The sequence below is a fragment of the Sitophilus oryzae genome, unplaced genomic scaffold, assembly GCF_002938485.1.
Source record: "Sitophilus oryzae breed Bouriz unplaced genomic scaffold, Soryzae_2.0 scaffold_1297_pilon_pilon, whole genome shotgun sequence".
Lineage (NCBI taxonomy): Eukaryota > Metazoa > Arthropoda > Insecta > Coleoptera > Curculionidae > Sitophilus > Sitophilus oryzae.
In genome coordinates this window covers 9,525,859-9,553,605 of record NW_022145945.1, presented here as the reverse complement: position 1 = coordinate 9,553,605, position 27,747 = coordinate 9,525,859, and the positions used below count along the sequence as shown (strand labels likewise).

At 35.3% G+C, this 27,747-nt stretch overlaps 1 protein-coding gene across 4 annotated transcripts in view; it reads left to right on the top strand.

Moving 5' to 3' along the window:
• The window catches only part of LOC115874727 (myotubularin-related protein 13), a 44,021-nt gene extending 16,274 nt beyond the window's left edge, over positions 1 to 27,747 (top strand). For all 4 annotated transcript variants that reach the window (XM_030889992.1, XM_030889990.1, XM_030889989.1 and 1 more), the window contains 16 exons: positions 7,273 to 7,371; positions 7,427 to 7,575; positions 10,892 to 11,159; positions 12,985 to 13,161; positions 13,398 to 13,583; positions 13,644 to 13,889; positions 15,150 to 15,442; positions 16,565 to 16,728; positions 16,781 to 16,923; positions 17,399 to 17,546; positions 18,874 to 18,958; positions 19,016 to 19,140; positions 19,196 to 19,349; positions 20,758 to 20,961; positions 21,089 to 21,171; positions 27,308 to 27,747. In XM_030889992.1, the coding sequence (XP_030745852.1) occupies positions 7,273 to 7,371; positions 7,427 to 7,575; positions 10,892 to 11,159; positions 12,985 to 13,161; positions 13,398 to 13,583; positions 13,644 to 13,889; positions 15,150 to 15,442; positions 16,565 to 16,728; positions 16,781 to 16,923; positions 17,399 to 17,546; positions 18,874 to 18,958; positions 19,016 to 19,140; positions 19,196 to 19,349; positions 20,758 to 20,961; positions 21,089 to 21,171; positions 27,308 to 27,400 (2,617 nt within the window). In that variant the 3' untranslated portion in view covers positions 27,401 to 27,747. The remainder of the gene's footprint in view (positions 1 to 7,272; positions 7,372 to 7,426; positions 7,576 to 10,891; positions 11,160 to 12,984; positions 13,162 to 13,397; positions 13,584 to 13,643; positions 13,890 to 15,149; positions 15,443 to 16,564; positions 16,729 to 16,780; positions 16,924 to 17,398; positions 17,547 to 18,873; positions 18,959 to 19,015; positions 19,141 to 19,195; positions 19,350 to 20,757; positions 20,962 to 21,088; positions 21,172 to 27,307) is intronic.

Genomic DNA, 27,747 nt, shown 5'->3' with positions numbered 1-27,747 from the left:
GAGCTCAAATATGCCTTTTATATGATTTTGAACAATTACACGTTTATTCTCATATCTGTCCTTGAGTAATTGCCATGCTATATCAAAATTGTGATCGCTGATTTCTAGTGACTGAACTACCTGAATCGAGTCATTCTTTAAAGCCGAAAGTAAGTAATAAAAAGCGTTGAATATTGCTGGAGTGACGGATTATCAAGAACGAGTGCTTTAAATCCCTCATAAAAAAGGGTAAACTAGTTCTCGTATGTTCCATTAAAATGCGGCAGGTCGATTTGAGGTAGTTTTTATGTTCATTGATGGATTTAGATAATTATTAGGAACTACTTGATTGTTGTTAGAGGTGTGTTTATTGAGTGTTAATTAAATATCTGAATCTTGAAACTAAATAAAAATATTTATCTTCAAAGTCATTCTCTCAGCACAAATTTCGTCAGAATTGTCAATTAATTCTATAGAAAGTTGTACAGTTTGGAATTCGTTCCATGTTTCATCTAATCTTTGTAAACGAATATCAATTTCATCGATTTTCTTATGATTCGCTGCATCATTTAAAAATTGTTCAAACCGAAATAATCGATTTTTAAGCATATTGCATTGAACTTTTAATGTTTTGAATTCTTCATCCGACATTGTTACTATTTATTATAATTGTTTAAATAAGTATGTAACTGATTTATGTTTAAATAATTACGTTTCTAATTATTTTACCTGTTAATTTAAATTTTGACCCCCATGCAAACGTTAGTGTGAAAAATTGTTCGGAAGTCGTTTTGAAACCGACATGTAAACGAATAATATCCAGAAATAACCGGCTAAATTGAATGCTATGATTTTGTTTAAATAATTCACACTTTGTATGTCAAAACGTATGTCAAAACTACTGTAAATGCTTGAAATTATGTTAATTATACAACTATCCTACCTGATACTATGCTAGTTTAACGACTATAATGTGTTTTTTATGATATATATGAGATTAAATTGACTTTTATTGTAAAATCAAATATTAGCTTTGGTTTAAATGATTGTATGAGCTAGTGGGATATAAAGGAATGGACCCACTTGATGAATTGCTGTGTCTTGCTGAATGAATTTGCTATGATTTGGCTTCTTTTTTTTTGTTGTAAAATGTTAGGTTCAACTCCTTTTTTTCGTGTATTCTTGCTGATTTCTCAAACCGTTTTGATGCTATTCTGCGTCGAAGGACCAATGTTTTGTTTGAATATGATTGTGCAGTGGACTGTTGATTTTTGTGTATGTTGTGGATTGAAAGAAGTTGTAACTTCTATGAAACTTTATTTGCTATGTGTGATTTACAAGAATGTGTGTACAATTCTTTTCTTGAACATGGCTGCTATGTCATTCTCTACGTCACCAATATGGCGCACTTTAGGCGCTAAATTCAAATTCTCTATTAAGTAACAAACAAACCTCCTGTAAAAAGGTCATCTACATAAAAATCGTTAGATATAATTTTAGATAATTCAGGGTCTGTCTTAGAGCATTCATGGGCTAATTCGAGTAAACAACGAGTAGATAGATAGGCTGATGCGGTTCCGTAAGTTACAGTATTTAACTGATAAGTTTGAATTTCTGAATCTGGATCAGGTCGCCACAATATAAGTTGAAGATTTCTCTGATTATTTTTAATTAGAACTTGCCTATACATTTTGGCTATATCACCTATTAAAACAATCTTATGCTTTCTAGACCTTAAAATAATTGAAAATAGATCGTTCTGAATAGTAGGACCCACACAAAGGATATCATTCAACGAAAAGCCACTGGACGTTTTAGAAGATCAAATCAAACACTACTCTAACTTTCGTAGTAGTGCTACTTTCTTTAAAAACGCAATGGTGTGATGTAGATAGAAGTGAGGTTTCTCGTGGTCTACTGAATCAATTCTAGTCATGTGACCCAAAGTTTCATATTCATGTATAAAATCAGAATATTCCTTTTTAGAGGAGGATTTTTTTAGAAATTTTTCTCCAAAGAATAAAAGCGTTTCAAAGCGATTTCTTTGAATCACCAAAGACAAGATGGGGATATTTTAAAAGGTAACTGTACGACAAAACGGCCATCTGGATTTCTTACAGTGGATTTTACAAATAACTCTTCACATGTTTTTTCTTCTGGAGAAGATGTTCAGAATAGCTATATTCTTCTACACTCCAAAATTTCTCCAACATATTCTCCAAGGAATTGTTTATGGATGAAAAGTTACAAGAAAGCCTGAGAGCTATCCTTTTGAATGTATTTCTTAGGGGAAAAATCTACCAGAAATGACCCAAACGAATCTAGTTTTCTGCAAAATAGGCAAAGTCTTTTTACAAGTTTTATTTGACCAATATTTAATAAATCCCAAAAATAGTCGGCTCCTATAAGCAAATCAACACTACCTGGTATATGATAAGATGGGTCTGCTAATATTAAGTTTGCGGGAATATTTAAATCAGATTTATCGAAAAACAAATGAAGGGATTTTTGAAGTAATCTTGGCAATACTAAACAGTTGATATTTATTTTAAAGTTTGATTGTCTAGATTCTATTAGAAGTTTTGTTTGCTTTAAGACCTTTGCCTGATTTTGAGCAATACCAGTAATTGACAAATTAACTGCTGTTGAGGTAATTTCAACTTTTCGAAAAGAACTCTTCTGAAATAAAACTAGCTTCACCACCATTATCTTAAAGAATTCGACATGTATGACTTCTTCGTCCATTGCTTGTCAAATATATTGACAACAGCGGTTGATAATAAAACATTAGCAGGTTTATAATCAAACGATGATACAGAAAAAGGTTTATAGTATTTGATCTAATATTGTCTTGATTTATTTCATGATTAGAACTAGATGACTCCATTAGATGATTGATCTGGACTATTCTGAATAGGTTTTTGTTTTTTAGAGTTTTTGAGTATAATCAATATGGAGCAATGTATTATGTCTTTGCTGACATTTTCGACATGGAATAGAGCGACAATCCTTTACAACATGATTATTTCGAACAATTTATACATAGTTTAAGGCGTTTAACCTCTGATAATCGCAGTGGACATTTAGAGCAATAAAAGAGTTACAGTTATAAATAGTATGCTCCTTTTGACAGAAAACAACATTTTGGGGTGTGTTTACTTACTGACATCCCTCTAATATTTCTTGAAGTTGGTGTTTGTGTAGACTGAATTTCAAGGATTTTACATTTTTCTTGTAAGAATTTGGTGAAATCAGCAATAGTTATACTCTCTAGTTTTGAAGAATCAGCTTCCCATTCACGTCTTGAATTATTATCTAGCTTGGATGAAACCAAATGGATTAGCAATGCGTCCCAGGAACTAACCGGTTGACCTAAAACTTCAAGTGCCCTTAAGTGTCTTGTCATGCTGTCTAAGAGGTTAAAAGTAGCCCAGAAAATGATTCTTTACTGATTGAGTCAAGTTGAAATAAAGCTTTGATGTGATTTTTTACTAATAATTGTTTATTTTCATCTATCTATCTACTAACAACTGCCAAAGCTACCTCGTAATTACTCGATGAACATTCTAATGATTTAAGAAGGTCTGCTGTTTGACCTTTCAAGGACAAACGAAGATAATGAAATTTGTTTATTGTAAAGGAATTGAAGGTTCCTTATGTATTAGAGATTCAAATGTGTCCTTGAAAAAACAACCAGTGTTCATAACTTCCATCGAAAGTTGGAAGAGTAATTTGTGGTAGCTTTATATTAGGTGTACTTGCCTCTTGTATTCCACTTGATGATGAGTGTATAGACACATTAGGTTCATTTTGGACTGCATGTAATGACAAAACCTCTTTGCAATCGACATTAACTCAAAATAGTTGTCCTCAGAATTACACCGCGTGGTGAATGCTCATCCCTCGGACGTATCTACATCTAAAGCCTCTATGTTTGTTTGTGTTGTATTGAAAGAATCTAAAATGCCTTCTAAACTATTCATTCGAAGCTCTCGTTGAACTAAATCTGGCACATCTTGTGTTTTAAACTTGTCTAAAAAGTTTCTAAACCTTTGTCAGTTGTGCTTTATGTGTAGCACGAATATTTTTAATTGTTTTAATTCAGCATCTGCTTCAGCCATTTTGAATAATCTTTGAGAATATATGAATTCATTTATAGGTACCAAGTTGTATGTTTATAAATGCAAATAAAATGTATGAAAATTACATGAAACTATTCTAACTCAATTGTTTAAAAAGGATAATAAAGGATATTAGGATTAAGGACTGATCTTACTTTGATTTAAAATATTGATCGACTGTATAGATTTCCAGCTTCAGATTGCCTGGAAACTGGATTGACTCGAAATTGTTTGCTTTTTCTTCTGATCTTCTATCCGGCTCGAAGGACCAATGTAAAACGATTGTGCTGTTGAGTACAATTTGCAACAAATATTTTAAGATGGTGTGAATTTTTAATAATGACTTTATTTTACTGTAAAAACATGTTCTAACAATTAAGACACGATACGATATATCTAGACGGTCGTCATCATTGACCTTTCGGTGCTGGTCACGTACATAAAATAATTAACTAGAAAGAAGTGTCAATCCCCTGTGTTAAATCGTGGAACATCGATACGCCACCGAAAGCCTCTTGCCATCGTCTGAGAACTAACTTTCCAATTGACAGGTTGACATGATAAGGACATGATGGTTTTAATTTCATTCGCTCTGGTTATTCAATGGCGGGCCCTTTCAGTCTGTAATGTATTTTGTATTTTCTTTTCATAAATAAACCAAAAATAATTTGTATTCATATATTTATTTGAAATATGGGAAACAACGTGACTAAATAAATATAAAAATATAGAGGATTGTATTGTTCAATACCACCACTTAATTATATGTACCCTTTAACGTAAATTAGTTAAGGTAGGCATGACTTACAGTAATTTGTAAATAAACACACGTATTCGCAGACTTCAAGAACAGAAAACGGACACAGGAACATGAAAACGGGGAGCCTTGTATACAAAAAACCTGAAAACAGAAAAACAAATTTTATACTAAAATTAATAAATGTAAAATATCAATAGGTATAAAATATAAATATACTGTTTTAAAAAGGTCCATTATTCCCAAAAAGACCTGGCTTTATAAATCAAGAAGCAAAAAGAGACTTTTAGTCGATAATATAATCAGATATCAGTCCGATTTATTGTAATTGACAATAAATCGCACATACCGAGAGATAACTAATGTTGGCAATAGTTAAAATGATCTTACCTATTAAATTGTTTCCATTTTCAAAAAATCGCCGATCAAAGAGATTATAACACCATTTCTTTCATCTAAAAAAATGTAAAACAGTAGTTTATTTACCCATTTTCATATATTGGATATACCTACTCACTGCAGAAACGTCATTTTCTCCAGGATTCTTCATAATATATATTTTATATACTTCATTACCTTTACATTTATAAATTTCAGCCGAAATATTAAATTGAACTTCCAAACGAAACTAAAACGGAATGGAATTAAAATGGCGGCCGAATATTTTCTGAATTTGTTCTAGAAACAAATCTGAAGTTGTCTCTGAAACTGAAATCTGTCAATTCTAAACTGTGAAGTTAGGACAATAGTTAGACAAAACAATAATGACTTTATTTATTGTAAAAATACAAAGTTCTAACAATTAAGATACGATACGATATATCTAGACGGTCGTCAACAGCTGACTCTTCTTCGGTGCTGGTCACGTACGCCCTCTTTTCACTTCTTGGCGACAGAGGCGCTGTCGTTGTTCGCGCCATATTCAAATAACAAAAAAGACCGAACAGTAGTAAAAATAACAGATATTGTTAAGAATTTTTTTTACAAGAATAGAAGTCGAGGCATGTTTTAATTACTTAATCGCCTCTAACAAAGTATTAAATAACTAAACACTTTGTCAATATAGAAACACTTAATATTTAAATAATAAACGCATAACTAGTTAAATGGAAAATACGAAAATAATTTCATCAGGTCCTGTATTATGTTTACACTTACCTGTGAAATGCAATTTCAGATGATTTCTTCCTCTCTACACGTTGTCGACTGCAACAACTACTTACAGCATACGAAGACATGTTCGGAAAGTCCAAATATTCAAATAAAAACACAAAAATAGTCTTGGAAAATTAAAAAAACACTCGCAGCAACGCACTTAACCTCAAAAACTGAACTGTCAGAATTGCCAGTACCAATATGGCGTAACTGGGTACATTTCTCGATAGCTTATGTCGCCTCCCCCCCTTATAACCTCATTGATGAGACTAGACGCCATATATATATTAACTAACGTATATTGACTCCAAACTGCATTCTGTGAAGCCGAGCCGGTGAAATGGGTATATAAATCTTCGCTCAGTTAGTGAAGCACAAGCGTTGTGCGCAAGCGTGAATTTTTAATTATCGATCGGATAACTAAACCAATCAGAGCATAAGCTGTTCATTCGTACAGCTTCGTACGGCTTTCGTTCGCGATACGAACACAAAGACACTTGAATAAGAAATGAGGCACAGAAATGAGGATCGTGTTTGCGCTCCCGTTCGACCACGCGTTCCACAAGGCCAAGCTAAAACTAATCGATATTCGGAATTTCGGAGTTGTGCTATTGCGCCAGCGTTTTTCTAACAGACGAACTTATGTGAAATATACATGGACCGGTTATCTAGTTGTCTCTAACTCGGCTTCAACTCCAACACATTGCAGGGATAGGCGATGATCCATATAGATTTGATATGTATATGCTAGACGCTAGTACCAGCTCCGTCCAACTTCGTACGGCTTTCGTTTGCGCTCGCGTTCGACAATTTGCTAATCCTCAGAGTAAGGGCTAATCGATATTCGGAATTTTAGAGTTGCGCTCGCTGTTGCGCCAGACGGACTTATGTGAAATATACATGGACCGGTTATCTAGTCGTCTCTGACTCGGCTTCAACTCCAACACATTGCAGGGATAGGGGATAATCTGTATATATTTGATATGTATATGGAGTTTATTTATAATATTTTTAAGTTATAATTTTAACGACGTCGGTTGTCAAATTTTGATTAGTGGAGAGTTAATATAAGTCTATCACGTTTCAAAAATCATTTTTCTCAGTGTGTTTGAAAAAAAATTGGGACACTTAAAACTTACTTTAAAGTAAGTTTAGTTTATTGTCGCTTCTGTATAGCTAAGGTATTTTGAGACTATACTATAAAAGTTTTTTTTAATAAAGTCTTGTTTATTGTAATTATATTAACCAAAAATATTATAGGTTAGGTATAGTTAACAACACTTCCCCTCTTAATTGTAAAGGAGCGCCAGATCAGTTTAGGTTATGTTCGGTCAACTCTATTTACTCCATGTGCAGAAGGTATTTATTAGGTAGATTTTTTCTTTTACAAAACTAAAATAATGATATATGTTAGCTATCCAGCGCTGTTGGTCGTGCCTACAACAGTAACTGACGAAAGTATTAGACGATTCTGCAGATGTTACAGGCAGGGACGCATACCAGCAATAACCTGGCGTCATCCGCGTACCAAAGCCCTTCTTCTAAGAGGAGCTGGACACCATGGTAAGTCTAGCTAATATTTTTAGTATCAGCAACATTTGCCATGACTACCAACATAAAGCCTTTTTTATCGGCCAGTTCAATTGCTTACTGCGACAGTGTGCTGTAGGGATGGGAATACCGGTTCCACATGACTCGCGTTACAATAGCGACCATTCCAGAAAAATACCGCGATTTTGTAACCGAGGTTCCGACTTCCAAAGTGTCACGTTTATGCAGTATTTCTGACATTAGTACCTACCTACTCCCAACCAGTGTTGTCAGGTTCTTACAATTCTACTAGCTGTTACAACCATTCGTGCCATAAACTTAGATACAACTGATATTGGAGATGGAGAAATACCCTCTATAAAACCGTCCCAAATACTGGCTTTTGTCAATAAAAACTTATATAAATGTATAAAAGCAAATAAAATATTTTTATTTTATTTGCTTTTGCGTTTCATCTTTCAAACAACGCTATTTTATACCATGCCTAGTACATACCAAAAATCGCTATTTCGAAAGTAACGTAGCGACGGGAGCACCAACGCCAATAGTAACCAACCAAATCGCGACAGGTAAAACCGAAATCCTAGAAGCGCTCCAGGGACTGCTGGAACGAAGTACGTCGAGGTCGAGCGTCGATAATTAGTTACAGCAGGGACCAGTTCGCGACAGACGGAACTACGATTTTAGGAGCGCGACGGCTGGAGCGAAGTACGTCGCCGCCGAGGTCGAGCGTCGATAATCAGTTACAGCAGTTACCAGTAACTTCTGTTCGCGACAGGCGGAACTACGGCTCTAGGAGCGCGACGACTGGAGCGAACACGCGCGACGCTACGTACATACCAGTTCCAGTTACGACTGTTGGCGACCGACGAAATCGCGACGGCTGGAGCTAAACTAGTGATGGGTTGTTATTTAACTATCTGTTATTTTATAACAATTATTTATAAATAACATAACGCAACCGTTACTACTTCTAAAAAATAACAGATATAAAATAACGACACGTAGAGATCGGCCGCTCGTGAAACGAAACACGACACGAAGTCGGCGCTCTGCATCACCACGAAATTCTATGCTGCTCGAAGCAATTCCAAAAAACAACTAGTATGGATGGAAAACATGTTATTTCATCAACCATCGATACAGGCGGCGAGACAACGGAGTGGGGAAAGCGCTACGGCGAACGTAGCTGCTTCGATGGTCGTATTTACAACAGCTTAAAAATAATAGCATATAAAAGAAGCAGGTTTTTTGAAACAATTGCGGGCATAACGCCTGGCGGTGGAGATAACAGGAGTGGGAAAGGAACGCTGCTGCATCGGTCGATTGTCGATGGAGGCTCGCAACGGGTTGGAGAAGCAGTCATTTTAGATATGTTGTTTTTCAACCTGTTACGAGCATAACAGGGCGGCGGTCGAGATAATCGGTGTGGGAAAGGAACGCTGCTGCATCGGTCGATTGTCGATGGAGGTTCGAAACAGGTTGGGGAATAACGCATCAGTTGTTTTAGATACATTCTGTTTCAACCTGTTACGAGCATAACGGACGGAGGTCGAGATATTATGGCGCTGTATGTTTCAGTACTTACTTATTAAGTTTCAATATTTAGGTATTTATTTATTCTGAAAAATTTTCAGAATAATATTTTAAGATTTTTTAAAAATATATACAGGGTGTTTTGAAAAATCTGGTCATTGATTAATCACGATCCTGCTTAAAGCCCTTGACGTAAAAAGCTGATTTTTGGAAAACGGATTGTCTTTAGTGTGTAGAGGTTCGATAAGAAGGGATTTTTCGAAACTCGAATTCTAAGGGGGTAAAACTACTCTCAAATATTAGAATATTTTTTATTTAAAAACCGGTGAGTTTTTCGGAAAAACTCTTAAAACACGTATATTTTATTATGTTGTTTTACATATTTTAAGATTTTTTTAAAAATATATACAGGGTGTTTCATAAAATATGACCATTGAGTAATATTCTGCTTAAACTGCTGGACGTTTAAAGCTGCTTTTTTGCAAACGGATTGACTGTGGGGTTGAGGTTTGATAAGGAGGGGTTTCTCGAATCTCAAATTCCAACAGGGTGAAAACGCCCCTCAAATATTACAATATTTGTTATTTAAAAACGGTTAGTCTTTCGGGAAAACGCCTGGACGCATAATTTATTTTGTTTTTTTTACATATTTTGAAATTTTTTAAAAAATCATACAGGGTGTTCCAAAAAGTTGAATAATTGATTAACCACGATTCTGCTTAAACTGCTCGACGTTAGAAAGCTTATTTTTGGCAAATGTGAGAAAATTTTATCCAGTTTGTATGTTAATGGAAATTCTTGTTTTGCTTTATCATCACCATTTAAAATTATTAATTCGACGCGAACAAAGTCGCGGGTACACGCTAGTTTAAGTGTAAAATTAATTCAAACTCTAGTGTGTAGTTGGTTTACTTATGAAGAATATACTACACATTTTCTTATATTGCTATTTTTTGACCGCAAATGGTAAAATCATAACTAAGAGCTTCTCGCCCGTCGAGTGATATGCACCCTGTACACTGCTACGCAATTCAGGATCTAAGCGGATCGAGGGGCAGGGCGTAGGTAGATCGCAATGTGTAGGTATAGACGAGTGGCGGAATTTTGGCTTTTTTTTATATCGCAATTTGTAAACAGCGCTTATTTGTAAACAACGACCGTTTTTAGAGAGGTATTTTAGATAACAATCGATATTTAGAAATGTTTTGACACCCTGGAAATACTACCACCGAGTACGTCATTGTTGCAACTTGCAACTGCGTTAATACGTCTGGCGGTGACCGTCCCATACTCTTACAGATATTTAGCTGTAAAATAAAGAAACCTGTTATTTTTAAGCTGTTATTTTAAGCTGTTTTTTATAAATAACTATAACAGTTTCAACTGTTATCTAAAAATAACAGTTTTGCCCATCACTAAGCTAAACACGTCGCTATGCGGTTACTACGGTTCGAGCTAACTTCAAGAGCGATTATAAATAATTTATTTGCAAATTGTAAATAATTTATAATTTTGTCGTCGTTCTTCAGTAACAGGTTCCTGGTTCGTTGTGAAGCGCGACATGACGTTATAAAAAAATGCCGCTCCAAAATCGCGTTACTCCAATACCGACACATCACTAGTGTGCTGTCTTTTTTTAACCAAGATATAAGATTATAGGAAAAAGCGAAAAGTATTTCAAATGCATTTTTAATTCTTAGACATTTAATTTGGTAGTAGTTTCAATCTCTTTGATGACTTGCACACCAATTCTTATTGATTTCTCTATAGATAGTATAAACCATTTATATAGGAAAAAGTGTGATGACTATGCTAAAAGGCCATCCCACTCCGAATGCTTCCACCGAAATGACGTCTTCCTCGGAACAAGAGAAGTACCTTTCAGCTTTAGTCGGTGCGACGCCGGTATTTTCGCACAGACCAGGTTGGGCCATGTCAGACAGTTCATTAAGCATAGATTCGCTGATGTTAGCTGCGGAAGATCCTTTGGCAGGATCCACACTTACTCCTGAAGTGGCCAGAAGAACCAATCCATTCAATAAGGCTATTGGAACATTAGGGTATGATCATTATACGTATTCATATTTTTTTATTGTACTTTTATCCATAAATTATTTTATTTATAATTTTTCACCGTTTGGTGATAAAAAAACATACGAAACGAAGATCAAGGTTGTATTTTGTGACAGTTATTGACAAATCAATACTTGTCATTGACATAAATTAAACATGTTGACGAAATAGTTATTGGACTGAAATCATAAATTTGAAATGCTTTTGTGCCAAAAGTTCAACCAGAAACTGTTTTATCTTCATTTTTTCGAAGAAAAATTTATAATTAATTAAAAAAAGTTCCCAAATTTATCATTTCAGTCAAATAACTATCTACTCAACATGTTTATTTTTAGTCAGTAATGACATGTATCGACTATTTCCATTGTAAATTCTTGAGAACGGTTGCTCGTAGCGATTTTTACCAAGAGATACTCTTTACGTAAAAAAACACGAAATTGTATATTTTTTCACTCAGTGGTTTTATACAGGTACGGACGAAAAGTTATTACCCTTCAAAACAGGTAAAACCATAAACACATGTTGGTGCGCCCACCTGCAAATAGGAGTCATGTTGATATCAAAATAAAATTTCTCATGCCAAAAAACTCCCAGAAACCAATTTTCATCCAAACAGTGACGCTACTTTAGAAATTATTTGGAAAAAATCGAAATAAAAATGAAATTGCTACACTCTGTATCTCCGATACTAAGCATTTTAGAACATACATTTATACAGACTTTTTTAATTATTTTTATATGTAGAATATGCTGCCGAAGTTTCCGGGATACAGTTCGGACCACCCTGTATAATATATTCTAGTAAAAATAGATAAGTTATAATAATTATTTATTAACACAAACACTCAATTCAATGAACAGTGCTTTCCATAAAATCAATAAAATGAAAAATATACGAAATAATATATACATGTACTGATTTCTTTCGAAAATCGACAACTATGAAACTATGATCCCTTCCCCGATTCAAACGGTACATTGTGAGACAGGAAATTCTAGAGAGAAACAAGCCCTATAACATAGGATACAACATTTTAATGAACAGTGCTTTCCATAAAATCAATAAAATGAAAAATATACGAAATAATATACATGTACTGATTTCTTTCGAAAATCGACAACTATGAAACTATGATCCCTTCCCCGACACAAACGGTACATTGTGAGACAGGAAATTCTAGAGAGAAACAAGCCCTATAACATAGGATACAACATTTTAATGAACAGTGCTTTCCATAAAATCAGTAAAATGAAAAATATACGAAATACTATACATGTACCGATTTCTTTCGAAAATCGACAACTGTGAAACTATGAACCCTTCCCGGACAGAAACGGTACATTGTGAGACAGGAAATTGTAGAGAGAAACAAGCTAAAAGTCAAATTGACGTATCTATATTTTTTGACATCTAATCTTTGACGAGTATTAAATACTTAATAAAAGCAAAAATGCAAGAAAAAAATTTAATTAGTTAATTTTATGTGAATTTCATAGACGATCGGTTTACTACACGCATGTATATTATATAGTAATGTATGTATTATATATTATATAACTTACTAGCGAAAAGTTATTCCATTATTTCCCTCGATTTTTGACTGAGATCTACCGCACGTTACACAACCAACTATTTTACAGTCTTTTTCGATAATTCGCAATAATGTAACTTTTAATTTAAGTTCTGCTGCAAAATTTCCTTCTAGTTTTACTACCTTTAAACAACTATCCGTAGTAGAATAAATAATAAATAATAACATAAAATATGGTTCTAATTTTTCGATTGCCACAAAATAAAACGTTTTTTTTCAGGGTATTTCCAAGGCATTCTGGTGGTAAGGGACCAAAGAATTTCGGCAGATGGGGTTCTTTAAAAGACCGAAGACAATCTTCGCAAGCTTCGCTAGTGCCTGGACAACAAAACAGAACTACCATGAGGCACTCTACCGATTTAGATAATACTGTAGATAGCGTGCACTCATTACAAAGGTAAATATTTGACAATGCTACAAATAGCATCATTGCGCCTAAATTGTAAGAAATTACTATAAACTATGTCTTGCAAACACAATCTAGAACAAAATTCAGCTTGTGTTAGAAATATAGTTGGTATATAAAGATTAAAAGATTTTCATAGACTATTATTGTCACTTAATTTAGAATTACTTACCATTCATTAGACAGGGTGTGAATGATTAACATTTATCCTCGATGCTTTGTTATAGAGCTGCTTTATACGTTCTGGGTGAAAAAGCCCAGATGAAAGGCATCAGAATCGACTCCGCCCCCAAAACCGATTTTATCCCAGTAGATTATTACGATGTGAGACATACCAAGGCTGCCTTTAAGAAACTGATGCGGGCGTGTATTCCTAGCTCGCAGAACGTCGAACCAGAACATAGTTTCCATAAGTATGAAGGTCAAACTTTGTAATAATGTCACACAAAAGCTATTTATGATATAATCGACAGGTTAATAGAGAGCTCAGAGTGGCTGCAACAAATACAAAACATAATGCAACTGGCCGGTGCAGTAGTAGATCTTCTTGATCTCCAAGGTTCTTCAGTAGCCATCTGTCTAGAAGACGGGTGGGATATCACTGCCCAAGTATCCTCAGTGGCGCAGATTTGCTTGGATCCGCATTACAGGACGATCGAGGGTTTTAGAGTTCTAGTGGAAAAAGAATGGATTGGATATGGACACAGGTTCAGTCATAGGTATGTTGTGTAGTACCAACACCGCCTTAAAAGTAAGGCCTATTTTTTTTTAACCTGAAGTCATCACTAATGGCTTTAAATTTACTATACATGTGCCTTATGTGTGTTAAATACTTTTAAATATTTTAATTATTACTTATCGAATTCCAGATTTTTGTTATAAATACATACTTATAAGACATAATTATGTCTAAGTCTGTACAACCATTGGTGAACTGTATATCATAATATTTCGAGGTGATATTCATAACGTGAATATACTCGGTTTTTTCCTCAAGTAAAATTTCGACAGACGATGACAGAAAAAAAGCAGATGACGTCCATACCAATCCATTTATTTAACTAAAAAAAGTTTCTAATATTTTTTAAGTTAACTATGGATGGGTTTATATATAAATCCGTCATGCGTCATCTCTTGTTGTGTTTAACCAGTTTTATTGGCTTATTTCAAAAATGACAGATCATATTTCAATATTATTGGTTTAGCGGAACGATGAACGACAAACAGACGCCGATGTGTATGAACTCGACTTAAAATTTTTGAGAGTTGTCAAACTCTCATTTGGCAAATTATAGGTTATAATTTTTGCGTCAAATATAAATGATAAATATTTTGCATTTTGGACTGTGTTATTACGTGTACCCAAGCCATAATTTACAGTTAATATTCGGTGCCCAGAGACAGTTTGCCAGAGAGTTGTATTAGCTGCAAATAAAGTTTGTGTACTATCTTGTATATGATACCAAAAACTGGAGTATCTGTAAAATAACAGCACACGATAGGTAAATAATAATCATATTGAATAATTATACAGGGTGAGTCTTAAATAAGTGCAAATATTTTCAGGGTTCAATATTTTCAAATATACGACATTTCGACCCCAGGAACACGTCTATGAGGGTTTTTTCTCAAAAAAAAAGATGTTGAAAATTGTACATTTTCTTTTAAATTTCCCTATATTTATTTTTCGAAAACTTTTTAGAACTGCCTGTTCATCGCAAATTTTCCCATGGTATAATTTCTTAATTTCTGATATTACCATAGTTACGGCTTTACTCTTTGGTTACGGCACTAAAAGGGATGTAATTACAGAAAAAATCCGGTGGCTCTCAAAATTTAAAAAAAAATCATTTTTTTTTAAATTTTCAAACTTAAGGAGTAACTCGGTTATTTTGGACTTATCATGATGACGATGTAACGTTCAACGATGGTTCTACAGACTATAGATAGTATATATGTATAGAAATTAATGTTTACAGGAGCAATTTAAACGCGAACTCCCAAGCAAGCGGTTTTGCGCCAACCTTTCTTCAATTTCTGGATGTCGTTCACCAAATTCAAAAACAGTATCCTTTAGCGTTCGAATTCAACGATTACTACCTCAGATTTTTGGCATATCATTCGGTATCGTGTAGGTTTAGAACTTTTTTGTTCGATTGCGAGGCCGAACGCGTCGAATCCGGTGTTGCCGCAGTCGAAGACAAACGAGGATCCCTAACCTCACATCATAAAACGGTGGATACTACGTCAGACGATGAAAATATTTATCCAGGTAAAAATAACAATAATATACTGATTGATACAGCGATGTTAAAGTAAGTATAGAAATAACATTTAAGATTGTACTTTAATCATTATTTGATATATTAATTATTACACATCAGTTAGCTTCAACAGAATTGTTATTTTTACACCTACTGTAATATTTTTTAACACCATTTTATTTTATTCCACATTTAACAGGCATATTTTTACAGAACACTCATTAAGAATGTACTAATGTGATCTACTTCTGATATACAATACGATCGAAAAAAACGGAGTCAGCGATGGCTATGAAATGAAGATCGTTGTCATTTTATATGTAAAATTATATGAGGAATGCCATCGATCATCATTCCAACTGAACGCATTTTTTTTTCAATCATACGGTATATAATATATTTCTATCTATTATATCATTAGCTGTGACGTTTGAAATGCATCTGACAGTGTATGCCATATTTTTTAATGAATGTGCTAGCTCAAAAAATTAAAAAGCTAAAAGCCTGTTAAATGTGGTACAAAAAGAAATGCTTACACTGTACAGGGTGGCTCGAATTCGACGCTCATCATTGGGATTTCGGAAACCTTAAGAGATACAGGATCGGTTAAATGGAGGCAAAGTTGCGCAATTTGATGCTCAATAAAATGCCGTATTCCATTTTTTTCTTTACTATATTTTTCTATATATAGTGCTTTAATAGTGATGAAAGGATTTAATTAAATTGAAAAAAAATCAGGTCCGTATTTAAAAAAATTAAGTTGACGACCATCATTCGCCAGAAGCCGAAACGTCAGAGTCAATATTTAATCACACAGAGTTATAGAGCAGAAAAAGTGGCCATGAAAATGTGTTTTTCATTTTAAGTTATCTTAACAAATAAAGCCAGAAAACAATAGAAAACAAAATTGAAAATTCCGTTTTTTTAATATATTCGGAAGTATTCGGAATTTTTCAAAATGCAATACGGAATTTTTCAAAATGCAATACGGCATTTTATTGAGCATCAAATTACGCAACTTTGCCTCCATTTATCCGATCCTGTATCTCTTATGGTTTCCGAAATTCCAATGATGAGCGTCGAATTCGAGCCACCCTGTACAATACAAATGAATATATTTTATATTTTAGGCGGTAGGTTATGTGGTACTAGTCAAGGAACTAACTTAGGACAAAGCATATTTGACTACATTGAGAAACAGCACGCTAGAAATCCTTTGTTTTTCAACTTTATGTACACACCAGACTTTGAGCATCCTGTATTGAGGCCACAAAGTTATCTTCCATGTTTAGAGGTAAAAATTATTTATATTCCTTAAAAACTAAACTATTTGAATATTTTTACAGATCTGGAATTACTATTTAGATGAAGATCTACATTATGGTCCCAGTTACGATCTGGAAATCATCCAGATGGATACACAGCAAGAGGAAGAAGCCGAAGCCGCCGATGGATGCAATAAGTCTCCAAGGAAAGTGGTTACATTAGGGTAAGTGGTCTAGGATAAACCACAAATAGTTTTAAAACATATTTTTTTACGGATTTCGTGGGTATTTATATTTAAACACACGGTAACACACTTAACTGATTTATTAAACGACTAAAAACCACAATACACTTCTTAATAACTCCACAATAATCTCACAATAATGACTAACTACTAATTTCCTATTATGTCCAATCAATTCCTTGGGACCTGGAGACAAATTTCTTATAGACTCACAAATTTTACTTCTAGCTTTTTGTGGAGGTTAGGTTTCCTTCTATAAGCTTTTCTATAAGGTTCTATTAATTTTATAAGTTAATTAGCGCCGTCACTGAGCGGCATCTCTCAGTGCTTTTCCTCATCGCATATCATCCTCTTACAGAAATATTTCTTTAGAGGATGATCGTTCCATGCATTGTCGAGAGATGTCGCTAGTCATTTCCTTATGATTTTCCTAACAATATTAAATTTTTAATAGATATGACTGCGTTAATAAAGTGGTGCCAGATGCTTTCAGTCATCTGTTAGAAGAAATTCACAAGCTGGAGACTGAACTGGGACACTTACCTCTAAAATGGAAGGTGTTGTGGGATAAGTTGGATGTGCCCCTAACAGATTCATTGACTGTATGATAATACTTATATTACATTAGATCAAATGTCAATCAACTATAAGGGTTGTCTGGTAACTAGAACTAGGTAGTCATATAAAACCGATGGTAGGGTAAACTCTGTGTGGCCTTAATAAAATAGGAACGCGCTGTTACTGATTTTGTTGATTCTGTAAAACAGATATTAGATAATGATGACGTAACATTGAACGAGAATTGTACAGACTATAGTAGAGTCATTGTGTGTCCTACCTTTACTTTTTGAGATATAAACAAGAGTAAACAAGACATACATTGTCATCCATTATGTCATTTTTTTTTATTTCGCTGTGTTTGTTTTGAAGCATTTACTAGTTTCAGAAACTATTGTTTATAATTTTTTTGGAATATTCTTTGAGTTATTTTGATATTTTAGATTTTGTTTTAAAATATATTAGATGTTTTGTAGGGCATAATTAAATGCGACATAATTTTGATAATAGCGTTGATTGAAATAATTGGGAAGATACGCAACCTAATGAGCGAATTCGTGAGAAGGCTGATTTTATTTCCCCTTACGCCTCAAATGCTGTACGCTGTACGGTGGAGACACCAGTCATTCTGCAGTCAACACATAAAACACTTATTTTCTCTAATTCGGCCAGCGAAAGCATATCGAAGACGGTGTGCATCTTGAAAACGACAGTATTGCCATATTAAAATGTGTAATATCTGTAATACGTTTGACAAAAATATCTTTGGATGAAAAATCCGCGTTTATGCATTGAAAATTTATTTGTGTTAAACATAGAATAATTAACAAAAGTAAAAATTCTTTTATAGGTACTGAATATGTCGTATGATCGAAACAAATCGTCATTTACCATAATATTTTACATATGAAATAACAGCGATCTTCATTTCCAAGCCAACTCTAACGCCGTTCTTTGTTTAATCATATAACATTATATTAAATTGTTCAATGATAGAAAATCCGTATTATTAACTTACTGTACCCAAAATCCGTAAATCTACGGATAAATCAGTAGTTCTGGCAACACTATCTCCGGCAACCGCTCACTCTGTCGACTGAAAGCAGAACTACGGTACAGTGCTGAACAACGACTATCAGCGCGCAGTGGCGCAGAGCTAAATTAAATCTCGGAATTCTCGGACAGGCTAACGGTAACGCCAGCTACATCTCGGACAGCTTTTGTGCCACGAAATCGCCCATGAGGTTGCGCATCTTCTAACGATAATAGTATTATAATACAGTGTCTTGATTAATCTGATAATAATTACCAGGCAACTTCTCTCGTTTATTGACATTTGAAAAATGTATTACTTACAAAAAACATTTTCAGCGGCATGCTTCCTTTAGTACTGCCTTAGTAAGATCACATGGAAGACTAGTACATAAAAGATCTACCCTAGAAATATTAATGAGAGGTCTGTACTGGCTATTTTTTTAAGTATCTTGACATAATATAAAAGGTTATTTATTAGGTAAGATGGTAGGAGCGGCTGAAACGTCATTGGTATATTCACATCCTCATAGGTTCGAAAAATATAACTATACCACTCCGACGCATTGTGATTCGTGTTCAAATCTTCTATGGGGTCCAGTGAAGGTAATATAATTTTTTGAAATTACTGATTTTCTTTTTAATAAACTGATATTTTTAGACGGGAATGAGATGCATGGATTGTGGCTATAGTTGTCACGAGAAATGTACCGAAGGTGTTCCAAACAACTGTACCAAATATAAAGCAATATCTGACACGGCTACGTCGCAAACTATGCAAGTCAGCGCAGGGGATAACGGATCTGTCAGCTCAGGTACTATATTATGTCATAGAAGGTTTGTTCCAGCCAGCATTTTGGGATCGTTTCGAAATCGTACTCGAATCGGTTTTCTTGCACTTTGTTAGCATGTCCGGACTTCGAATAGTTTCGTGACGGTGCAAAAAGTATCAACGTTGGAACGCTTTGTGGATTGTTTTCGGGACTGTCAAAAATGTCAAGCGTGCGTGTATCGATCGGTTTTTTGTCTTTGTTTAGAATTTCATAACATAACCCTATTATTTTTGTTTGGAATTTGCAATAATAATTATTATTCTTGAAATGGAGAATCAGAATCCAGTAATTGTTGGTAAGTGTTGTTTCAACTGTATACTCACTAACTCACCTATGGTCTCTTTTATGATCCTGTTATGCGTAGTTTCCTGTTATTTCATTGCAGTGATAGAATCTTTGAACATTATTTTACAAATAAAAATTAATGAAAATTCCCGAACGATTTACTCCACACAAACTCACAAGCAAAAGTATAACGCGCAGGTATTCGAATTCGTAAAAAATAACCAAGACAGAAGCATCAGCCGGACGCCGAACCAGAATCAGCTGATAAAAGTCAATAATCCCTGCCAATATGCTGTAATGCGCAAGTCAACCCAAACAGTTCACAATTTGGACCATGTACCGAAATTACCGTTCTGAAATCGTAACTAAACGATCCCAAGGTAGGTTGGTACGCAAATAGGATCGTCCGATAACCGTCAAATCTCGGTTGGAACACATTTGAAATACTGCGCACGAGCGTTATCGTTTGGTGACGGTTCTGCGGCAGGTTGGAACAGACCTAGAGATTTTAACAAATAAATTTATACCTATAGTAAACGCCACGAATGTTTGCGAGTGATTCATCGGTCGCTACCATGTGAACTAATCTGTTCAAGGTCACATAAAACTTAATTCCAGTGTCGTGGTGTTTCAAGTCATATAATAATCAATATATATAATCTGTTGTTTATGTTTTTGTGCATGAAATTTTAAATTTATTATTATTGATGAATATTACAAAAATATTTATTAGTAACAAATTACTTAAAAAAGGATTCCAGCAAACTATCAAAGTCTTGTCAAAACATATATTTGGTTATAAATATAAACTGGAATGCCCCACTGGTCGCACTGCAAGCACACCAATGGACTGACGCACAAAAACGAATCAATCAAAGAAACGCGATATAGTATCGTCTTTATCATTCACGCTAACATTTTAGAATAAGTAGGAGGAGCGCAGGCAGATGATTAGACCGGGCCTTTAAAAACCTACGTCGGCGGTAAAAATTTACGTTTTTAATGTAAAAATGATAGCGCGCGTGTCGATTCTAACTTCACCAAGCGATGAATCACTCCCAAACATTCGTGGCGTTTACTATAATAACTTATATTTTGAAATTAGGGAGTGCCAGACAGACTTCTAGTCAGCAATATTATGAACAATTTTCGTCTAACGTAGCCGAAAACCGTACTCACGAAGGTTATCTTTATAAAAGAGGAGCCTTGCTAAAGGGCTGGAAACAAAGGTGGTTTGTGCTGGATTCCATCAAACATCAGCTGAGATATTACGACGCCATGGAAGATTCACACTGTAAAGGTTTCATAGGTGTGTATGTTAATGAAAAAATTATATCGGGATTTTTGGTTTGCATAAATCTCTTATTTCTAACTAGTTTTGAGATTTAAAAAACTATAAAAAAGGTGCTAAATTATTGGGTATTTTTTCTACATAGATTTGGCAGAAGTTATGTCGGTGAGTTCGGCTACTCCAGCACCTGTGCCGCCGAAAAAGACTGATGACAAATCATTCTTTGATGTAAGTAATAATTCTGATTATATATACAGGGTGATTCACGGCCATGGCACGTTAGACGTTTTTGGAGAACCGGTGATAGGATTTTTTTGAAAATTTGGATTTTTACATAAAGGCACCTGCTCCATCAGTCTAAATTATTTTCAGCATTACAGCGTTGCCACTTCATAGTAAAAGTGGTGACATCTTTGTTATTTTAAATCGAACACCTGGTACATTATTACATTTTTGAAAACATCTTTGATAGTTTTCGAGATAAAAAATAAAACATGTGTAAAATTGACAAAAACATGGTCTTGAATAAGCATTGATTAAATCATAAATTGTCAATATCCAATCTATCTAAATCAACTGATTGGATATCAAACAGGGAGGCCAGAAAAAATAATTATTTCCGTTTGTTATAAAATTGCTCAAATTTTTGTTATTTGAAATTCAACCCTATGAATATTATTTAAAAAATTAAAACCCAAATAAAATTGCTTTTCAACGATATATCATGTTCATGTACCTAAACCTTCTGGTTTCTTCAGTTAATCCATTTAAAAGATAATAAGGCAGATTTACACGTATCCAGTTGCTGGAGCCAGTCTTATGGTACGCCAGCACTGCCATGGTAGTGGCACTGTGTAAACGCTTTTTTGTGCCAATGTGACACTTCTCTAAAACAGCGCCTACTTTATGCCAAAAACTCATCGAAACATGTCAAGGTCGCATTTACTTTGACGCATTTCGATTTTTCAAGTTGTCTTGGCCCACTTCGGTTTACCTCGACCTACTTCCCATTCTTAAAAGCGCCTGAAAACTACTCGCCAGGAGGGCGTGGGGGGGATTTTTTGGCGTTTTTTTTGTTGCCTCGTTCAATTTTGTTTTGGTTTGAGCTATTTCGAAAACGTGGCGGTATCTGCATCCGAAGCAAAGGATTTTTTTTCATAAATCTCAGTGAAATAAGTAAACCTAGACATTTCTAAAATAGCTGTTGTTACAATGATATTTCGTTAATTACATCTTGTTTTATGTTCTATTGATATATGTATATTCCACAGAATTAATATTTGAACACGTGTATATTATATTGTTACGGATTCCGTGGGTCCGGTATTTAAACTCACGATAAAATACTTAACGAATTTATTTGTTTCACTCTGTACACACAACTTATACTATTTACAACACAACTTATGCAACTACTATTACTCTAACGGTATTTCGCGGTATTTTCAAACTTCAGACTTCAGACTATCTTCAGACTTGTCCAACTGTCAAAGCGCGGGCCTTATATACCCCCTGGCGATGGTTTCTGGAATTTTCTAAAGAATTCTATAATTTTCTTTACTTTCTGGCGAATGCGCCAGGTTCCTCAATGCACGTTGCGATTTTTTAGCAGTATGCAGTTATGCAACCAGTAATACACCTTGACATTGCCCCCTTCTCAAATTTGATCGTCCCGATCAAGGTTTCCTGTCTAGTATCTCTTCAATCAATCCAGATGAACTACTTTCATCTTACTTCTAGGGCTGCGTTGAATCCGGTACACAACATCATTTATCCTCTTGATGACTGTATAAGGACCTTCCCATGCTGGAGTTAACTTTGGGGACCTTCCTTTCTTGCGCTGTGGGTTATACAACCATACCCTATCGTCCTGTTGAAATCCCGTAGAATTAGCTCTGAGGTCGTAATGAGCTTTCATCCGGTCACTGGCTAGCGCAATCTTACTTCTAACGGCCTTATGAATGTCCAATAATCTTTCCTTCCTAGCGATTCTTTCGAACGACAGTCCAACGCTATCCTGTTCCATTTCTTCCCCAGATCGAGTACTTGGTCTTTGTCTAGCTGCGCAAATCTTACAACGTTGACACCATTTCTTAACATCTTCGCAATAATCCACCCAGTAAAAACGGTCTCTCAGCTTACTCAAGGTCTTGTTTACTCCAAGATGGGCTCCAGTTTTACCACCGTGAATTTCTTCCAATACCTGGGTGACTTTCTTCCTTGGTACCAGTAACTGAGTTGTTACTGTCCTGCCATCCGCACTTTCCCACGTGCGCTTTATCAATCCATTCTCAATCACCAGTGAATTCCACTGAGCCCAGAGAGCTTTGAAAACGAGCCCTCTGTCCGCAATATCCTGCCACGGTGGTCTCTCGCCGTTACCTTCCTTGAGCCGTAGTATTGTTCCGATGGCTGGATCTTCCATTTGATCTTTCCTCAACTGTATCGTCGTCCATTGTTCGTCAGTTCTTAGTTTAAAATTCCTTACTCTGATAGTGCTTTCGCGATGTTTCATTTTCTTGCCCAAAGCAGCTCGTCGTCGATCTGGCTCGTTGTCGATAATTTGTACCCGTCCTACACGGCACCCAGCGGTTTTCTCTAGTTTCCCGAACACAGTCTTCTTGGTATCACCAGGTATCATCACAATTTTCGATGATCTTTCTTCCATATTTCCTGGTCTCTTCTCTTTAGATACAGAAAATTCCTCATTTCCGATTTTCAGGATGTTTCTATGGTGATCAAACGAAAAACCATGTTGACTGATCACATCCATACCCATGATAAAATCATCTTCAATGTCTGCCACTAAAACGCTATGCCGAAACTTCAAATTCCCTAACTCCAATTCCATGAAAGCTTCTCCCCGTACAACGGCCATTTCGCCCGTAACTGTACGTAAATACACTCTTCTTCTAAGAGGCATCATCTTCAATCCTTGCACTGAGTTAGCCCGCACCAACGATACCATAGCGCCAGTGTCCACTGTCATTCGGATTCCCTTTCCATTGACTTTCCCGTCGATCACCAAACTGTCAGCGGTTCTTCCTAGACTTCTAATGGAAAAAAATCCTGGGGGCTCTGTTCTCCCCAGTCAATACTCGCCCCTTAGTATTGACTGATTTTAGTTTTCCTGGTGCCTACGTTCTCTCGATGGTGAACGGGATCGCATTTGAACGCGGCAATCCCGTTTAATGTGGCCATTCCTGCCACATCTAAAGCACCTTATGTCCTGGGATCTTCTATGGTTCTCTGTCTGGGTGTTGTTGCTACCCTTGTTCACTAGTAACTCACATAGTTTACTAAACATCTCCTCCAAACGTATGTGAGAACTTCCGGGCTGTTCCTCGACCGTTACCGATCTTATCTTCGGTCTAGGGATGGCGCTAAAAGCAGCTTCAATTTCTAGCGCCCTGACCAGTGCTTCGCTGCTGGTAGAAAATCGGGATATTTGCAGCGCCCTCTGTAATTCGTTGTCCCTCAGTCCGCTGATAAAGCACTGAGCAGCGAGTTCCTCCCTAAATCCTTCCGGTGCTTCAGGATACGCTAGGTGTACCAGCCGACGTAAGTCTGCTTCAAATTCCTGCAGACTCTCTCCGGACCTCTGCAGGCGTGTCTTTATCTGGGCCTGGTAAAGTTGGCGTCGATGTTGGTCGCCATATCTTCTGTCCAGTGCAGCGACCAAAGTTTGGTATTCCTACTGTTGGGCTGCAGGAATAGTTTGCAACAGTTCCAGGGCAGGGCCACGCAGCGCGATGACAAGTGCCGCTGCTTTCTCCTGGTCAGTCCATCCGTTGGCAGCGGCGGCTGCTTCAAACCGACGGTGGTATATTGTCCAGGTCGTTTGTCCATCGTAGGTCGGTGCCTTGAGGTTCGCAGTTCCAGAAACGCCAGGTGTCCTTACTTGTACCTTGGTCTTCTGTAGGTCCATCTCTAATTTTTCCATTTTCTGCTGAAGGCGCTCCTCCAGATCTTCTACGACTTCTTGGAAGTGGATCTCTTGTCTTCGTTCCGAATTTTCGATACTCTGTTGAATACGGTCCTGCTCTTCTTGTTTGTCTTGTTGTCGCTGAATTTTTAAATCTTCTAAAATTTTCTCAAGCCGGTCCTGTTCTACTTGTTTGTCTTTTTGTCGTTGAATTTTCAAATCTTCGAAAATTTTCTCAAGCCGGTCCTGTTCTTCTTGTTTTTCTCTACGATGTCGCTCCTCGAAACGAATTTCCAAATTACCCAACATTTTCTCAAGCCGGTCCTGTTCTTCTTGACGTCGTAATTTTTCCTCTTCCTTTTCTCTTTCTAATCGGGCTCGCTCTTCTTCTCGTTCTTTACGGAGTCTTTCTTGTTCTTCTGCTTTCTCCCTTCTCATACTCTCCATAAAATCGCCTAATAGTTTGCTTACTTCCTCCATTTTCTTCGCTTGTTCCCTTGTACCAACCATAAAAATACTCTAATCCGGTCTAAAAATCTTCCAATCCACTTAATTTCTTCTTAAAATCCTCTTGAATCGCACTTCCGACACCAATTGTTACGAATTCCGTGGGTCCACTATTTAAACTCACGATAAAATACTTAACGAATTTATTTGTTTCACTCTGTACACACAACTTATACTATTTACAACACAACTTATGCAACTACTATTACTCTAACGGTATTTCGCGGTATTTTCAAACTTCAGACTTCAGACTATCTTCAGACTTGTCCAACTGTCAAAGCGCGGGCCTTATATACCCCCTGGCGATGGTTTCTGGAATTTTCTAAAGAATTCTATAATTTTCTTTACTAAAATGTATTGTATATGATAACGGCAGAATACATTTTAAAGTTTAATTAAAAATAATTGTAAAAATTTGCCTGACATATTTAAAAAATGTGGATATCAGATAGAATTAACTATTAACATTAAGTAATTTGTAGTTCGATGTTCATCAAGTAACCATCTCCATAAATCGTAAATAAAAAGATAAAGATATCATTTTTTTTATATAAAATACTGAAATAAAGTACAAATTCATTTAATTTCTTTAAAATATATTGCCATTTCATAATAATAATAATACTTTTCAATATTTATTTCATCCTGAATTTCCAAATCTTGTTTTCTTTCATCGGGACGTTTTCTCTTTATGGGAACATGCACAGAGGGTCCATAAGAGGGTTGATTTGAAAAAATTGTAGGCACAGCATGTTCTGTAGGTTTTGGACGTGACCTAGTTACAGTTAATATTGTTGGGAAAAAGAATGTAGACAGATCCTGAGGACTTATTATAATTGTTGCTACAAGGCACAGGCACAGAACAATGTCGCGGAATTTTTTATTTCACAAAGTAAAAAATAAAGAAACGAAAACTGTTTTACATAAAAATACACGTCACTTACGTTGGTTTAACACTATACACTAACACTAACGCTATTAATTATGTTTTTATATAAATTCCCCAACTTTTTCCTAGCCCAGACACACAGAACACACACATCGCCGGTGTTACTATAATTTTTACCGAAAGTATGGTTTTTTTCGCAGGTACGATGTTATGAATCGGATCTAGATAGTTCACTATTCACTCAAAATGATTTAGTATAATTTTATTAGCATAGAAACGCGTAACAAACACAGATTTGTTGCGAAACTAATGAAAACAATTGGTTTGTTTACGACTACTAATTCTGGACCACTTCGATAGAACTGTCAAAACAGTCAGGCCTTGAATATGACGTTAGCCACGATAAATGTTACTTTACCATAACCAGAAATAATAAATAATTAGACGATTTTTTAAATAATTTTGTGTATATTTTGTTCATGAGGCGCAATACCGTGGATTATAAGCCGATAAATGGTAGACCGCTGCTTAGTCAGTGTTTTATATTTTTTCTACTATATTATAATTAATAATATTAGACAATGATTAAAACTAAATATTCTTGTGTAACCTTCGAAGAATAACCAATTTAATTTACCATCGGTAACTGTTTTCATATCAGTTTTTCCATGTTTACTTATTTTTCTGAAGCCACCACAACGTTTGACCTTGATTGCATCGTGCTATTTCACAAAATATTACGATAAATATAAGCCCGTGTTATAAAAATGAGTTTCCACGTTTCCCGAAATTAATCGAGATGCGCCGTGATTGGTTGTTTTTTACTGTTAATCTGGGTTAACAATAAAAAACAAACAACCAATCACGGCATTTTACGAAATATTTCGTAAAACATTTCGGTGATAGTGTAGAGGCTGTTTATCACTTTAATTCAAAAGTAAATTATTAAATTTTAAACATCGTCTGTCAAAATCACCCCACCTCCCGATCAAAAGACTTTTGCAATTCTAAAATTAACATTGTTTTTGTTTTACTTTTCTTAGTTACGCACCAGTCGTCGAACGTACAATTTTTGTGCGGCAGATTCATCGTCCGCACAAGAATGGATAGAGAAGATCCAAGGCTGTCTGCAATAAATGATAATACTCGATTGAATCCAAAGTTTAGATAGTTTATGAATTTATATATTATATTTTTATTATATTTGTCGCATAGAATTTTTTCGAAAACGCCCGTAAATGTTTTCCAGGTCAGAATTAAGTTAATTTGTTCCTTTTCGCAACTTTCTAAAGGTTTGCATTTACGAAAAAATTCTGTCCTAAGAAAACGTAAACTTTTTATTTTGTAATTATTTATATAGTGCACAAATTCTGTTTATTCAACTTTTAAGTTTTTGTATTATAGTTAAATTTTATATTTTTTTATGTATGGTATCAAATGCAAAAAGTATCGCTCAAAGTAATAAAACTTGTTGTCTAATTTA